Source organism: Protomyctophum bolini, assembly GCF_963924005.1.
Source record: "Protomyctophum bolini genome assembly, chromosome: 7".
Lineage (NCBI taxonomy): Eukaryota > Metazoa > Chordata > Actinopteri > Myctophiformes > Myctophidae > Protomyctophum > Protomyctophum bolini.
This window is the reverse complement of record NC_137868.1, coordinates 2,447,486-2,464,105: the sequence shown is the minus strand read 5'-3', so window position 1 is coordinate 2,464,105 and position 16,620 is coordinate 2,447,486. Positions and strand designations below refer to the sequence as shown.

At 44.2% G+C, this 16,620-nt stretch overlaps 1 protein-coding gene and 1 long non-coding RNA gene across 2 annotated transcripts; both read right to left on the bottom strand.

Moving 5' to 3' along the window:
- Positions 1–3,535: 3,535 nt before the first annotated feature.
- LOC308319214 lies at positions 3,536–6,519 on the bottom strand. Its single transcript, XR_013964441.1, has 2 exons — positions 5,372–6,519; positions 3,536–5,331 (listed from the first exon to the last, which is right to left on the bottom strand). It is a non-coding gene; the product is annotated as an uncharacterized lncRNA (long non-coding RNA).
- A 61-nt stretch (positions 6,520–6,580) lies between these two features.
- fpr1 (formyl peptide receptor 1) lies at positions 6,581–13,248 on the bottom strand. The gene is made up of 5 exons (XM_080767558.1): positions 13,211–13,248; positions 10,178–10,469; positions 8,277–8,694; positions 7,738–7,941; positions 6,581–7,204 (listed from the first exon to the last, which is right to left on the bottom strand). Exons 2-5 carry the CDS (start codon positions 10,462–10,464, stop codon positions 6,902–6,904), a joined length of 1,212 nt encoding a protein of 403 aa, XP_080623684.1. The 5' UTR covers positions 10,465–10,469; positions 13,211–13,248; the 3' UTR covers positions 6,581–6,901.
- Between the last annotated feature and the right edge of the window lie 3,372 nt (positions 13,249–16,620).

Sequence of the window (16,620 nt, the reverse complement as noted above, 5' to 3'; positions counted from 1 at the left end):
TTTTGTGAGGTTACCTACCCTATAGGGGACACGGGGAGAACATGCAAACTCATGCACATGTTTATTGTACTTTTATTATGGAGACCATTAGTAGAAGTCAGCAGGTTGAATGAGTCGAGATGATCCCCTCATTTTGCAGACAGAAGGAAGATTGTTAGAAGAAAAAGCCCATTTCTTTCCAGTGCTTATAACAAAATGTCGTTTGCAACATCACAGTTTGTGACACACAGTTATATTTGACGCCACTCTTTGGGTGCCTGTCAGCCCACGATCTGAAGTTCACTTTGGGTTTTACGTTTCGCGTCTCAAAAACAAATGCAATGCAACACGCAGTAATATATAGAGCAATGAAAGTCTTCCATCACAAATCAGACATCAGGCAACAAGTAAATCAGATTTAAAAAATAAGTTAAAGAAATATCTCATGTCACTTGCTTTTGATGATGGTCATTGAACAACAATGTTTAAAATCTTTCATACTGAACGGTATAGGCTATACTCAAACTGAAATTGTATTCATGATGGTTGCGATGTTATATTTATTAATCACTTGTTTTATATTTAGTTGTATTTTATTTTTTTAACTGTTTTTCTTACGGTCTTGTAAAATGTATTTAATATGATGTAATTGTAATGTATTTCATGTGTGGACCCCCAGGAAGAGTAGCTGCTACTAAGGCAGTAGCTAATGGGGATCCAAATAAACAAATAAACTTTGGAGCCGTCGGACGACATCCACCATTCCTCTTGAGTGTCCACTCATTATTCAGTCCAATCCATGTGGCTCTCTCCTCTGGGTCCATGGTCTTGTTGAGGGTTGTGATGAAGTCTTGCTCATCAGCACTGTGGATGGACACCAGACTATCGTCAGTTCCGCTCTGCTCTGATCCAGTTCATATAGGTGTTGAGATGGACTTGATGTAGCAGCGACCATTGAAGCCGATCCAGAACTTTGGACAGGATTCATCCGGCACTAACTTCATCTCAGCCGAGGGATCAGCATTCAGGGTGTAGCCTCAGGCCTCATCAGGGCCGCGGGCCACATCAGGCCCGCGGGACCATTATGACTGGCCCACCAATGAAAATCTAAAAAAAAGAAGAAAAAAAAATCTGGAAAATGAAATAAAAATAAATAAATCTGAATGAAGTTATCTTTAATATACATTATTATAAGTAATACTATTAGAGTTGTACTATTACTCGAACGAAAATAAAAGCTTGGGGGGGGGGGGGGGGAGATGCAATGCAAATGAAAGACATATACTGTGTATCCCTATTCCCTGACATAATTTCATAGCTAAACGGACAGAATTCTATTTTATTTGAATGATGAAACCCAGCTGCCATTAATAGTTGGAAATGGAAATGGAAATTGCGGAAATTGCGGAAATGGTGGAAATGGAAATTGCGGGAAATGCGGAAATGGAAATTGCGGAAATGGTAATTGCGGAAATTGCGGAAATGGAAATTGAGGAAATTGCGGAAATGGAAATTGCGGAAATGGTAATTGCGGAAATTGCGGAAATTGCTCTTCACTTATAGCTATCTATTTTCAGGTAGATTGTTTTATTTTACTCAGTCAGCCATATCACTACTCATTTTTTTTCATGAAAAAGGTCATGGGTAATCTATTTTCAGGCAAATTGTATTTATTGTATTTTATTTTACTCAGCCATAACAATTTATTTTCTGTTAACCAACTTGCTGGCTGGCAGGCAGGCAGACAGCTACTCATAGACAGGCAGACAGACAGACAGCTACTCATGGAGAATTGGACAGGCAGGCAGTCAGACAGCTACTCATAGACAGGCAGACAGACAGCTACTCATGGAGAATTGGACAGGCAGGCAGACAGCTACTCATGGACAATTGGACAGGCAGGAAGGCAGACAGCTACTCATAGACAGACAGACAGCTACTCATGGACAATTGGACAGGCAGGAAGGCAGACAGCTACTCATAGACAGGCAGACAGACAGCTACTCATGGACAATTAGGCAGGCAGGCAGACAGCTACTCATAGACAGGCAGACAGACAGCTACTCATGGACAATTAGGCAGGCAGGCAGACAGCTACTCAGACAGGAAGACAGACAGCTACTCATGGACAATTGGACAGGCAGGCAGACAGACAGCTACTCATAGACAGGCAGGCAGACAGCTACTCATAGACAGGCAGACAGTAAGACAGCTACTCATAGACAGGCAGGAAGGCAGACAGCTACTCATAGACAGGCAGACAGACAGCTACTCATGGACAATTAGGCACGCAGGCAGACAGCTACTCAGACAGGCAGACAGACAGCTACTCATGGACAATTGGACAGGCAGGCAGGCAGACAGACAGACAGCTACTCATAGACAGGCATGCAGACAGCTACTCATAGACAGGCAGACAGTAAGACAGCTACTCATTGACAGACAGACAAATAACTACTCATGGACAGACAGACAGACAGGCAGGCAGGCAGGCAAAGAGCTACTCATGTTATGTTATTATGTTATTATAACAGCTACTCATGTTATGTGCAATAATTTGTGCAGTTATGGAAACAGCTCTTTGTGTTTATGCAAGAAAATGTAACACATTTATTTATTTACATATTGTGTGCACGCACATTGTACTTTGATACATTTTGCGAAAATAAAGCAATTGAAAGAGAGAAGTTATCAAGTATCATTAATGTCGTATAATTTTATCTACTGGCCCCTGGCCCCTTGCCATTTTTGTAATGTGGCCCACAGGTAAATCTATTTGAGTATCCCTGGTGTATAGCCTATAGGCTAGACACAGAAAAGTATTCTTCAGCGTGTTTGTAGATCTGCTATTTCCAGAAAATCATCCATTACTCACCCTATAGACTAGAGGGTATGCGCATGCTTAAAGTGACTGGCACATTGAGGGGCAAATTGAGTGGCAAAGTCAGTTCAACATTGTTTAATGCAATCAGATATGACTTTTCTGTGTGGATGTATATGGGCTGTTGAGGCCAGAAAGTAGTTTTTTGCTACTCAGTAGGCGTTCCTGCATAACTTCCTGGTTTGGCGATGATGTCACATGCATACCCTCTATATATAGGCATGGCTGAGGCATGGTAACGCCCCGCCTGCCTGTGATTGGCCTACCGACACTGCCCTGGGCGCCTTGACTGTCCTCCGAGACGCGAGGTTACTCCGTGGTGAGATTGAGAAATAAATAATACAACAACAAGAGAATGACAGCTTGGCACGTGCGACAGAATGCAGCCTTGTTGTAACTAACTTGTAAAATAGCTCATAAGCTTGTATTTTCAAAACAAATGCAAAATCGGTATCGAACCGATCTCAAGATAATCATGCGTCAACAATCAATAATAACGTGAGCGATCGATGGCTTTGTATTCTCTCGCAGATCTCGTCTTTGTCTCATATTTAAAATAAAAATGTTTTTCCTGTTATTTCTTTCACCTAAACATCATCATTGGCTGCTATTGTTTAGTACCTGTATCTACTTCCACCAGCAAAACAAAAGATGAAAAATGTCAAAAGTCAACAATGAGTTTAATATAAATATAATTTAATAATGTAATATATCGGTATCGGCCCCCGTACATAATCGCAGATCTGTCATAATTTCAAAATGGTGCGTCTCTACTCGGTAGCTGTAGTATAGGCCTATCTGTCTGTGATAATGCTTTAAATGCTAACAACACATTATAATAATTATAGTTAAAAGAACCGACTCATCATGTTTCATAACAAAATAACCATAACCCATCATAGAGCAGTTCATATGGTGCAAAGTAACTAAGTATACATTTATTACATGGCTTGGTTGAATGCTTGATTCTGATTGGTCAATCGCAGAACTCAGCGGTGTGTTATTTGTTGATAACAGACCGCCGCGCTCTATAACACAAACAGACCGATGTAATGCCTATAATCAAGAACCTGCTGCGCCCCGCTTGATTTACTGCTATTTCCAACATGACAGCCATGATGTAAACACACACACACACACACACACACACACACACACACACACACACACACACACACACACACACACACACACACACACACACACACACACACACACACACACACACACACACACACACACACACACACACAATGTCATGTACAGCTAAACATTACTCTCAAACATGTTTTTTGCAGTACCAGAAAATGGATTCTATATTTGATCAACTCACTTAACCTTAATTGTTCTCCGACTGCAGTGCTGTAGCTGGGCAGATGCCAGCCAGCAGCACGACACTTATGGAATATCCTTTCATTACCAAGCAAGGAAATACCTCGTTTTGTGTTGTGTTTTGGGTCAATTTATTAATTTATGTATTAAGTATAGCCGTGTGATAAGCAGGATAATGTATGGCTGAGTGGTCATTGTTTATAGATAAATCACCAGGTTCCATTTTGTACACTCTCTCAGAGTTACAGACCCATAAGGGTCCATTTTGTACACTCTCAGAGTTACAGACCCATAAAGGTCCATTTTGTACACTCTCAGAGTTACAGACCCATCAGGGTCCTTTCGGTTCCAAACTATCATTTAGCCGGGGACCCCCTGGAACTCCCTCAAGGACTGATTTAAACTACATTAACATACATTACTATAAACCAAGTAATGTTTTAGCGATTAAAACAAGTTTCAGATGTCAGCTTTGAACCATAATGGTTCCCAACCTGAACCTGTGTCATGTCAAGGACCCCCAAATTGACACTTTATTAGATCCCAAAAGCTATGCCAGGGACCTTGAGTTACTGACTGAAATATAGGGTCATTAGTTCATATCTTAACACCCCCAAGGACCCCTGGGGGTCCTCGCACCCCACTTTGAGAACCACTGCTTTGAACAACACTTACTTTTCGTACTATTCACCAGACTATATTCATCGCAAATAACCAACGGCCAGCACAAGGTAACAAAACATAAGCATGTTTTGTGACTGACATGTATACTTTCTTAACCCATACCTGGAAAATCTTAATTCTCCAAACAATTCAGTGTTTTGAAAACTCTGTTTCTCTCTCGACAACATACAGTAGTATTCTTTTGAATATTCTGTCATCATCGTTTCAATCTCATATTGTAGGTACAACGGACGCTATTATACATGTACTGGAAAAAAATATAATACAAAATAAAGATATATTTACAATTGTACACAATAATAAAATAAAGTCCAACTCCTTACTAGCCTGGAAGCCAGATGAATCTGACAAAAAATAGCTGTGGGTGACCAATCAGAGTCCACTATTCAAAGTGAGACGTTGGAATCTGTTTAGCTCTCCTTTGGAAGTAAACCTTCCACACTGAAGTTCCCAGACTAATATCTTATGCAGTGATACTAGTCTGAAGTTCCAGACTAATATATTATGCAGTGATACTAGTCTGAAGTTCCAGACTAATATCTTATGCAGTGATATTAGTCTGAAGTTCCAGACAAAATAAAACTGGGACACCGTAGGCTATAGCATTAGACCTTTTTTCTTTTTTTTTTAGAATCTGGTTTCTCGCTGCAGTGCTGGTCTGTGTGTGTGTGTGTGTGTGTGTGTGTGTGTGTATGTGTGTGTGTGTGTGTGTGTGTGTGTGTGTGTGTGTGCGCGTGTGCGTGTGTGTGTGTGTGTGTGCGTGTGTGTGTGCGTGTGTGTGTGTGTGTGTGTGTACGTCAGACAGGAAAAGGCTTTAGCAAAACAAAACGCAGCCACGCCTTCCAAAAAACAAAAAAGGATCCCAATCATTGTTGCGGTGTGTGCTCTGCAAAAGTTCTGGGAATTTCCGGGAATACCGCGTTCCTTCGCTGTTCCTAGCGCTACTGCGCTACGACCGGCTCCAACCGGGTTAAACTCCCTCCCCTCTGTCAGGTGAAAAGAAGCAGCTTGGACTCCTCATGCATCTCTCTAGGTCAGGTCATCCTCAGACGAGCCCTCCATCGTCGTTTCCAGTCCTCCCGGTTCTCCGTACATCCGGCCAGTTCGTTGGTACTTTGCACTCCTGCATCGCTCTTGAGTACATCCACGTATGTTAGTGCGGGGCGTCCTCGTGATCGATGCCCGTGTGTTGGTTCCCAGAGCACCAGTTTGCTGGCTGGCAGCTCTTGATGCCTTTGGCAGTGTCCTGCTATAGTCTCATTCTCCTGGCTGCTATTTTCTGTCTCACCCTCGGTAATCCCTCATACAGAGTCTTGTTAGTGACGACATGTACAGTCTTGCTGATGTTAAGTACTGCACGTAGCATTCTGGTGTAGCACTCGTCAAGGGACTTCTGCAGGGTTGGCTTCAGGGTGCAGCATTCACTGCCGTATGCATAGAAGGAAGCATGAGGTCAGTCAGTCCGTTGCGCACTCCTCCCCAGGTTGGCAGAGGAAGTGTTGCGCCCAGGATTACATTAAATAATTGACACTGGGTGGAAAAATCGTGGGATGAAAAAAAAAACAACAAAAGTTCTCGGCCGGTAATCCAGTCTGGCGGGCAGAGTGCCGCGGGTTCGACTCCTGATCCACGACGGCCTTTACTGCTTGCCACCCCCCCCCCCCCATCTTTCTCCCCCATTTCCTGTCAGCCTATACTTACTGTCCATCTATAAAATATATAAAATAAAGGCGAAAAAGCCACAAAAAAAACATGAACAAAAAAAGTTCTGGCCAGGCGGTGGTGGCGTAACCGTCTGGGCACCCGACTGGTAATCCAGTCACAGTGTGGCCGCGGGTTCGACTCCCGAGCCCGACACATCCTTTACTGCATGTCTCCCCCCCCCCCCCCATCTCTCTCTCCCGTTTCCTGTCAGCCAGTAGGCTGACAATAAAAGGCGTAAGCCGCAACAAAAATAATATCTTAAAAAAACAAAAATAAAAAAACACAAAGTTCTGCTCTCCTCCGTGCCGCCCGGAGGCGAGGCTACACCTCCGCGTCGGAATAGGACTTCTCCTTGCTGCGCCCGCCGCCTCCACCGCCGCCGCCACCGATGACCCCCGAGTTGGTGTAGGTGACGTTGGAGCGCTGCGACGGCTCCTCCGTGAAGGCGTGCTCCAGGACCTTCAGCACCGAGCGCCGGACCTTGTCCTTGAAGTCCTGGCCCATGAAGACGTAGAGCAGCGGGTTCAGGCAGCTGTTGAGGAAGGCCAGCGAGGTGGCGATGGGCACGCCGATGGTGGTCACGTGGTCCAGCGTCTCGCTGAACTCCACCGCCGCGTGGTTGACCTGTTAACGGAAATCAATATATTATAATATATACTAGCCCTTACCCGTTGTGAGATATTTGCCCCATCTTGTGGCCGCGGGGGGTACTGCACCCAGGCGCATTGCCCATGGGATCGTGTGGTGATGTAAAAACAATATTTGTACAGTAAATATGACAGTTGTGTCTGTAAAAATTCGATTCTGGGAGCGTGCAGAATGTTTTTGGCATGGAGAGATGTGTGCTAATAGTGTGGCTCGGTCGGAGATAGACCACAGACGGAGACCACGGCTGTAAACGGCTGTTTTAATCCACTAATAAATTCATTATTAATCATTAATGTGTCAAATCGAAGAAAGGGCTCCGTTAAGACCTCCATATAATTATGGTCCATGCCTGTGTGAAAAGGGGGAGTGATTGGTGCAGCCAATGATGAGATAACGCGCTGTCAGTGACATTCATTCAGACATTCAGACAGACAGACAGACAGACAGACAGACAGACAGACAGACAGACAGACAGACAGACAGACAGACAGACAGACAGACAGACGGACCATCTCGATGAGCGCCATCACGTGGTACGGCGCCCAGCAGAGGAAGAAGGCCGTGATGACGGCGGCGATGATCTTGAAGGGCCGTCCCGAGCGGGACGCCAGCGAGCGGTTCCGCCGCAGCCGGTGGATGATGACGGCGTAGCAGGACACGATGGCGCTGAACGGCGCCACGAATCCCAGCAGGAAGCGGGTCACCGTCATGGCCTGGTGGGGGGCGGGGCCAGTTGGACAGACAAAGGTTTTACAGTCAGGATCATCAATCAAGCTCATTGTGAGCTTGTAGATCGGTTATTTTCAGCCGATCTACAAGCTCATTGTGAGCTTGTAGATCGGCTATTTTCAGCCGATCTACACGTGTAAAAACAGTCATTACGACGGAATCAAGGCCCGCCAAAAATACATTTCAGTAGACTAAAATCCTATGACATTTTAATCGACTAAAACTAGACTAACGCTGACGGAAACTAAATGAAAACAATTCAAGAGACTAATGACTCAAACTAAAATCTTTGCAACAGCCGGTCTGAACCAGAACTGACCTGGTGTCTGAACTGCCGGAGCCGCACCACCTCCGGCGTCTCGTAGTCGTCGGAGAAGGCAAAGTTGTTGAAGCAGTTGACGATGTCCTCGTCGTGGAAGGAGGGCCCCGTGTCGCGGAACACGAAGTAGGGCGCGCTGAGCGCCAGCGCCAGCGCCCACACCGCCAGGCTGACGCCGGAGGCGGCGCGCACGCTGCGGTGGTTCTGGGCCCACACAGGCCGCGCCACGGACACGCAGCGGTCCGCGCTGATCACCACCAGCACGTAGACGCTGGCGAACATGTTGAGGAAGGACACGGCGGAGTTCAGCTTGCACAGGAAGCGCCCGAACGGCCAGTGGAAGTCCAGCGCCGTGTAGGCCACGCTCAGCGGCAGGAAGGCCGTGAACAGGAAGTCGGCCACGGCCAGGTTCAGGAACCTGGAGACGGAACACATTTACAATTTACAATTTAGGCATTTATCAGACGCTCTTAATCCAGAGCGACTTACATTAAGCAAGAACAAAAAGCATGGGAATACATCACATAAAAACATTTATCATGAAACATGCGTAAGCTAAGAAAGTAACAGTGGAATATCTATATAATGAAACTATACTATAAACTATACATATATACTACTTAGCTATACATATGTACTATGGCGTGCTATGACTACATACAATTATAGTGCTGTCTACATAACATGCTATAAGTCTGTATCAAATGCTATCTAAGTCTACAGAAATGCTATCTAAGGGGGTGGGGTAAGTGCTATGGGCCATGATGGAGTCACGGGAAGTGTATTCCACAGTTCATATAATTATCATCAAAACATGCCAGTGAAATAAGCAGTGATATGGTGACCTCACAATATCATGCATCTATCTTTCCTGATCTGTTTAACCCATTTATAGGAATGAGACCAGATTCTACAAATATCTTTGTAGAATAATATTCAGTTTTCTGAAAAAATAATTCTATGTCAGTGCAGGTTCTCAAACTATATTCCATGTCAAGGACCCTAAAAATATATAATAGAATTGGCCGTGGAGTGGACACCCATCTCAAAATATGTTGTTTCAGGGAGCCCCCAGAAGCAAAGATTTGAAAGAAAAAAAGATTTCGCTGGGATAGAATATTATGCTATTAGCCGATCTAGATCTGTTAATAGCAAAAGTATAACAACTTTAACCCATTTTTGACCTGGAAACGATTCTACAAAAGCATTTAAATCCTGACCGTTTTCTGAAAAACCTCATTTTTCTCAAACATTTTCATGTCAAGGACCACCAAAATTATCTGTATTTGGCCGCTGACCCCCATCTGGAAATATGTTGTTTCAGGGACAAATCGAAGAACGACTGACATTTTTAGAATCTGATCTCAGGTCAGAATGGGTTAATCAGACCAGTGCGTGTCCAGTGGAAAACCTCGTATGAATCTGATCTCAGGTCAGAATGGGTTATAATCAGACCAGTGCGTGTCCAGTGGAAAACCTCATATGAATCTGATCTCAGGTCAGAATGGGTTATAATCAGACCAGTGCGTGTCCAGTGGAAACCTCATATGAATCTGATCTCAGGTCAGAATGGGTTATAATCAGACCAGTGCGTGTCCAGTGGAAACCTCATATGAATCTGATCTCAGGTCAGAATGGGTTATAATCAGACCAGTGTGTGTCCAGTGGACACCTCGTATGAATCTGATCTCAGGTCAGAATGGGTTTTAATCAGACCAGTGTGTGTCCTAGTGGAAACCTCGTATGAATCTGATCTCAGGTCAGAATGGGTTAATCAGACCAGTGTGTGTCCTAGTGGAAACCTCGTATGAATCTGATCTCAGGTCAGAATGGGTTAAGCGACATCCCAAAACAACGTCCGTCCTCCGCTAAACGTAAACGTAAAAGCGTGAACAACGTACCACACGGTGTTGACGGTCTTCTTCATCTTGAAGCCCGTCACCCAGATGACCACGCCGTTGCCCAGCACGCCCAGGACGAAGGCCAGGCAGTAGACGATGAGCGACATGACGTTGAGCGACTGCCGCAGCTCGGCGTGCTCGTCGCGGTAGTCGTCGTACTCGTCCTCGCCGAAGGAGCCGTTGTTGCCGCCGCCCGCCGAGGAGGAGGAGGAGGAAGAGGAGCCATCGGTGGCGTTGGGGTGGTGGTGGTGGTAGACAGGCTCTGTGGTGCTCAGGAACTCCATCATGGTTTCTGAGGGAACAAACAGGCACATGCTCAGTGGAAACACATTCACCTTTCAAAGCACGGCTATACCCAGGTGTGGAAGGCCCTCCCCCCCCCCCCCCCCATCGCTCAAAACCAACAAATCACTGGCTTCCTTCAAGACAGGCCTAAAGATTCACCTGTCAGCAGGTCAAAGGGAGAGGAGGTGATCGCATCAGCCCTCTTTGTGCGAATAATAATCCCCTTCCGATTAACCTTCAGCCCCCAACCTGTGAATACTGTATATTTCATGTTTAGAGGAAATGTATAATGTTGCCTTAAATTATTATTGTTATATCACTTACTGTTACTGTGTTAACTTATTATTCATGTCATGTGTGAGTGGATATAGGACCCGAATGGAAACAAGGCTGCAAGGTCTTTCTTCGGTGAAATCCTTTTTTGGACAAAAATGCCTGACTGTACATTGTGCTGTTTTTCATTTATGTTGCCTAATAAAGTATTCAATCAATCAATCAAAAAACAATCATTGTTTAATGTGAAACTATTTATCAGACGCGCTCAGGGACGGATTAACCCCCACGTGGGCGGGCCCCTGGGGCGGTAATATTTGCAGGCCCCCCCCCCCCCCCCCCCCCCCCCCCCCCCATAGCGCGCGTGCGCACAATATTTTCGTGTTTTTCCATGTTTTTATCATCTTTTTAACCTAAAGTGTAATCATTATGATGTCACTGAGCATCATGAAGGTACTTCAAGAAGAGTACATCAAGTTGCCATGCATGTATTACATATACCTGTGTCGTGTTTAGTGATGGTGTAACAAAATAAAGTGTTTTAGTTTTCTAGAGTATAGGCCTCATGCTTATCATAATATTATATTATATCCACACTTTTCCTGGGCTGTGTGTGCTCCGGTTCCCGTCGATTTGATCCAATGAAAGCCAATGAAACTGGTCAGATGACCAATGATATCCAATTACATCAACAGGAACTGGAGCACACATAGCCCAGGAAAAGTGTGGATAATAAAAATGTAATTAAAGTTGTTCCTACTGTTTTGTGTAAAGCGCTTTGGGTACTTACAAAAGTGCTATATAAATCTGAACTATTATTATTATTATTATAGTAAACATAAGAGTACTCATCGTGCAGAATGGTCCATTTCACAGTCAATTATTAATGCATTAATTTGTGATTCGTCACTTTCATGTTAAACAGCTGCACTGGTTAAAGGCCTGCCGTATCCCCGATCCTCCTCTAGGGGTCAGCAACGTTCCACATAACTTCCCAGACACTAAATCCTAAATAACAGTTTGAATGAATGATCAAACGTTTCACACGTCAGTGTTTCAACAAGCCTCAATTAAACACCGACAGCCTATCATTTTATCAAACATAATTATACAGTGTGTGAGCATGCCAAGTCTATGTACAACGAGGCACTGTCTAAAAAACAAGAAAGCAAATATAGAAATATTTCCAAATTGGTGAAAAGTATAGGCTATATATACTGGAGGCATGCGCACTAGGCTATACATGTTTAAAAGTATGTTCTTGTTCGACAATAAACCGAAAGAAAGGATGAACACAGAACTAGTTAAAACGCATATATACTTTGTTCTTATGCCCCGTTTTGTTGGTCTTATCATGTCTAAATATCGTTTTTGTTTTTATTTGGGCAAATGACGAATGAATACATGCACCATTTATACGGCTTTTCAAAGTGTTTTAAGACCATAGTAGACTACCTGAAAAATAAACGTATAGATTTGAATTGAAAGAATAAAATAAAATGGAAAAAAGAAAGGTAGGCTATAACGTTTTAAATCCCATATATCATATTCTCACAAGTCCTGCTGACGTATAGATCTAGCTATATATTACAAGTGCAGTTAAAACGTCTGACCGACTGGATTTAAATTCTTAATTTCCATTTATGTTTAATATCATTGTTTTCAGTTGGTTGTGGGCTATATCCAGGACAGACAGTCACATGGGCAAACAGTCTGAAGAGATACAGTGAAATAACATTCATAGCTAAAAGAGATACAGTGAAGAGATATACAGTAGAATATAACCTCCACAGCTATAAAAGGCACACCTGTAAACTCACCAATAAGATGAATCAAAGCACACATCCGTCCATATCAATTAACACAGAGTCTATAATATCAATGATGTACCCCCCCCCCCCCCCCTATAAAACATGCATCAGATCAGATATAGATCGAGGCTATAAACTGCATGAATGATGAATTGAAGGCTATACTACTGGGCCACAATGGAAACAATTAAGTCATCCTTTTAGCATCATTGTTTAAAAGCGTTTTTTGATTGATTGATTGATTGATAGCTTGACAGTTTGAAGAGGGGGGGGGGGGGGGAGCACAGTAAAGTGCAGTGCAATACAATATCTGCTAAAGAGGATTTTTAATACCCAAGAAAGTAGCTTATATACACTATGGGCTTAATGAATAAATGGTTTCCATTGGGGTCCTGAGATAGGCTGTACTCAATTCATCTGAACCAATCCATATACCGTAACCTGTACTAGCCTATAGTAACTGTCTATTTGCAAACTTTGAATCAAGCATTCGATCAACCAACCACTCCTCTACTTCCGAATCTTAATGCAGACTAAACTTATAGTTAGATTAAAAAACAAGTTCGGAATCTTATGTGCAGTAGATATAGGCTATAACTGTAGATTAAACATAACAGATACAAAAATAAGTTAATAATAAAAGGAGTAGATATCCCGGACCCACCTCTGTCTCTGTGTGGATGAGGAGATGTGCACCGCTGGCTGTGCTCACAGGATCTGAAGAAGGATGGAGTCAGTTCTGTCTGAAAGCGACCGAACGCTCATGCCTGCCTGTGTGTGACGTCACGTCAAGTGCACGCGCAGCCTCCCCGTGCGTGCGTGCGTGCGTGCGTGCCGCGCGGCTTCATTCACTGTAACATCAAACGACGCGTTGGTTGTGTTGTGTCTCTGTCTCTGAGTCTCTCTCTCTGTCGTTACGTTGACACTTCACACACGGCCCCATTGTCTGTGACTTCACTTTGATACGGAGAGAGTTGCGACACTTCAAACGACCCATATTTATTGTCTGACTGACTCTGTTCCGATTGAAGCGATCTGACTGAGTCAGACCCGTCAGTCAACGGCGCAACCGTGGAAATTACTCACTGTCTCAATCATGTACAGTACTATACGCTGCAATGCATGGACTGTTGGACACTGGACACACTTTACAGTTGTTAGTTGTTGCGTTCAAAATCTCTGTTGCCTCTCTCTCTCTCTCCCCCCCCTCTCTCTCTCCCTCTCTCTCCCTATCTCTCTCTCTCTTTCTCTCTCCCCCCTCTTTTTCTCTCTCTCTCCCTCTCTCTCCCTATCTCTCTCTCTCTTTCTCTCTCCCCCCTCTTTTTCTCTCTCTCTCCCTCTCTCTCCCTATCTCTCTCTCTTTCTCTCTCCCCCCTCTCTCTCTCTCTCTCTCTCACTCCCCCCCTCTCTCTCTCTCTCCTCTCTCTCTCTCTCCCCACTCTCTCTCCCCCCTCTCTCTCCCTCTCCCTCTCTCTCTCTCTCCTCTCTCTCTCTCTCTCTCTGTAGAGCCAGCCAGATGATAGAGTGTATCTCCTGACAGTGACAGCTAAGCTAAGTAGGTAAATTGCAGGGTTGTCATATTTAAGTGTCCTTGTTGCTGAGCACCAATCAGATCATCTACTGTGTCTACTGGCTTCTCAACGTAGGGTTCGGGGACCACACAGGGTCCAAATCTGAAATGGACCTCCATTCTTGTGAGTGTACAAATATAACAGGTCCATTTGGTTCCATGTGTTACACTCTCAGAGTTACAGACCTGTAAGGGTCCATTTGGTTCCATGTGTTTTACACTCTCAGAGTCACAGACCTGTAAGGGTCCATTTGGTTCCATGTGTTACACTCTCAGAGTTACAGACCTGTAAGGGTCCATTTGGTTCCATGTGTTACACTCTCAGAGTTACAGACCTGTAAGGGTCCATTTGGTTCCATGTGTTTTACACTCTCAGAGTTACAGACCTGTAAGGGTCCATTTGGTTCCATGTGTTACACTCTCAGAGTTACAGACCTGTAAGGGTCCATTTGGGTCCATGTGTTACACTCTCAGAGTTACAGACCTGTAAGGGTCCATTTGGGTCCATGTGTTACACTCTCAGAGTTACAGACCTGTAAGGGTCCATTTGGGTCCATGTGTTACACTCTCAGAGTTACAGACCTGTAAGGGTCCATTTGGTTCCATGTGTTACACTCTCAGAGTTACAGACCTGTAAGGGTCCATTTGGTTCCATGTGTTACACTCTCAGAGTTACAGACCTGTAAGGGTCCATTTGGTTCCATGTGTTTTACACTCTCAGAGTTACAGACCTGTAAGGGTCCATTTGGTTCCATGTGTTACACTCTCAGAGTTACAGACCTGTAAGGGTCCATTTGGTTCCATGTGTGTTACACTCTCAGAGTTACAGACCTGTAAGGGTCCATTTGGTTCCATGTGTGTTACACTCTCAGAGTTACAGACCTGTAAGGGTCCATTTGGTTCCATGTGTTACACTCTCAGAGTCACAGACCTGTAAGGGTCCATTTGGTTCCATGTGTTACACTCTCAGAGTTACAGACCTGTAAGGGTCCATTTGGTTCCATGTGTGTTACACTCTCAGAGTTACAGACCTGTAAGGGTCCATTTGGTTCCATGTGTTTTACACTCTCAGAGTCACAGACCTGTAAGGGTCCATTTGGTTCCATGTGTTGCACTCTCAGAGTTACAGACCTGTAAGGGTCCATTTGGTTCCATGTGTTACACTCTCAGAGTTACAGACCTGTAAGGGTCCATTTGGTTCCATGTGTTACACTCTCAGAGTCACAGACCTGTAAGGGTCCATTTGGTTCCATGTGTTACACTCTGAGAGTTACAGACCTGTAAGGGTCCAATTGGTTCCATGTGTTACACTCTCAGAGTTACAGACCTGTAAGGGTCCATTTGGTTCCATGTGTTACACTCTCAGAGTCACAGACCTGTAAGGGTCCATTTGGTTCCATGTGTTACACTCTCAGAGTTACAGACCTGTAAGGGTCCATTTGGTTCCATGTGTTACACTCTCAGAGTTACAGACCTGTAAGGGTCCATTTGGTTCCATGTGTTTTACACTCTCAGAGTTACAGACCCGTAAGGGAGGTCCATTTGGACCCCCTGGCGGTCCCCGGACCGTACATTGAGGCCCGGTGGAGTGTCATGTGTTTTGGTGTTGGTGGAATGACATCATGTTTGTCTGAGGTCAGTGATGTAATGGTCCTGTACTGTACTACTCTACTGTACATGCATGCGTATGTAAAGTCACTCATTTACTCAAGTATAGTAGCGGCGCCTACTTAAGTGACCTGGGAATGATTCTACCAATGTCTTCTAAATCCTGACAGTTTTCTGAAAAACCCGTTTCTATGTTTCTGTGTCAGTCGTTCGACACTAAATACAGTACTTGAGTTAAGTATATTTACAATTTCCACAATTATCAGACGCTCTTAACCCATTCTGACCTGAGATCAGATTCTAAAAATGTCTTCTACATCCTGACAGTTTTCTGAAAAAAGCTATATGTTTCTATGTCAGTCGTTCTTCGATTTTTTCAAAAATAGCAGATCTACAAGCTCATAGCGCGCCACTTTTCAAAGCATAGCATAATACTAACACCAAAAGGGGTTAATCTAATGCGATTAACAGTAAGCAACGGAAACCCAAGGTAACACATCAAATACAATAATAATTAATAACCTACTATCATCAGTCTAAATAGTATAATGTAAAAATAAAGCACACCCGTGTGAAGTAAGTGGTGCCATATCTTAGCCTTTGCATACGCCTGTAAGGTTGTCGGGGCTAGGGCAAGTGCTATGGCTATAGTGCTGCTGTGCATGCAGGCTAAGATGGAGTCTGAAGAGGTGAGTCTTCACCGGGAGTTCAGTTCAAACTGCTTAAGTTACTTTGTCCCGTTCATTTATAGGAACAGTAACGCAGGAAGCATCTGTCACTGATTTAGGGCCAAGAAGTTGAGTCAACTGGAAGGACGGAAGGGAAGGGCAGGGCAGGCCACTCCCTGTTGCTGTCCAGTGGTGGCTGGACAGCAGCCATGCTCCAATAGTTCCACT

What these genes read in the sequence shown, in the direction of transcription:
- fpr1 (XM_080767558.1), bottom strand. Translation starts at nt 10,464, where the DNA reads ATGATGGAGTTCCTGAGCACCACAGAGCCTGTCTACCACCACCACCAC. An exon ending in TCCGGCAGTTCAGACACCAG is followed by an intron (nt 7,942 to 8,276) that starts GTCAGTTCTGGT and finishes GCCCCCCACCAG; the next exon opens with GCCATGACGGTGACCCGCTT. An exon ending in TGATGGCGCTCATCGAGATG is followed by an intron (nt 7,205 to 7,737) that starts GTCCGTCTGTCT and finishes TTCCGTTAACAG; the next exon opens with GTCAACCACGCGGCGGTGGA.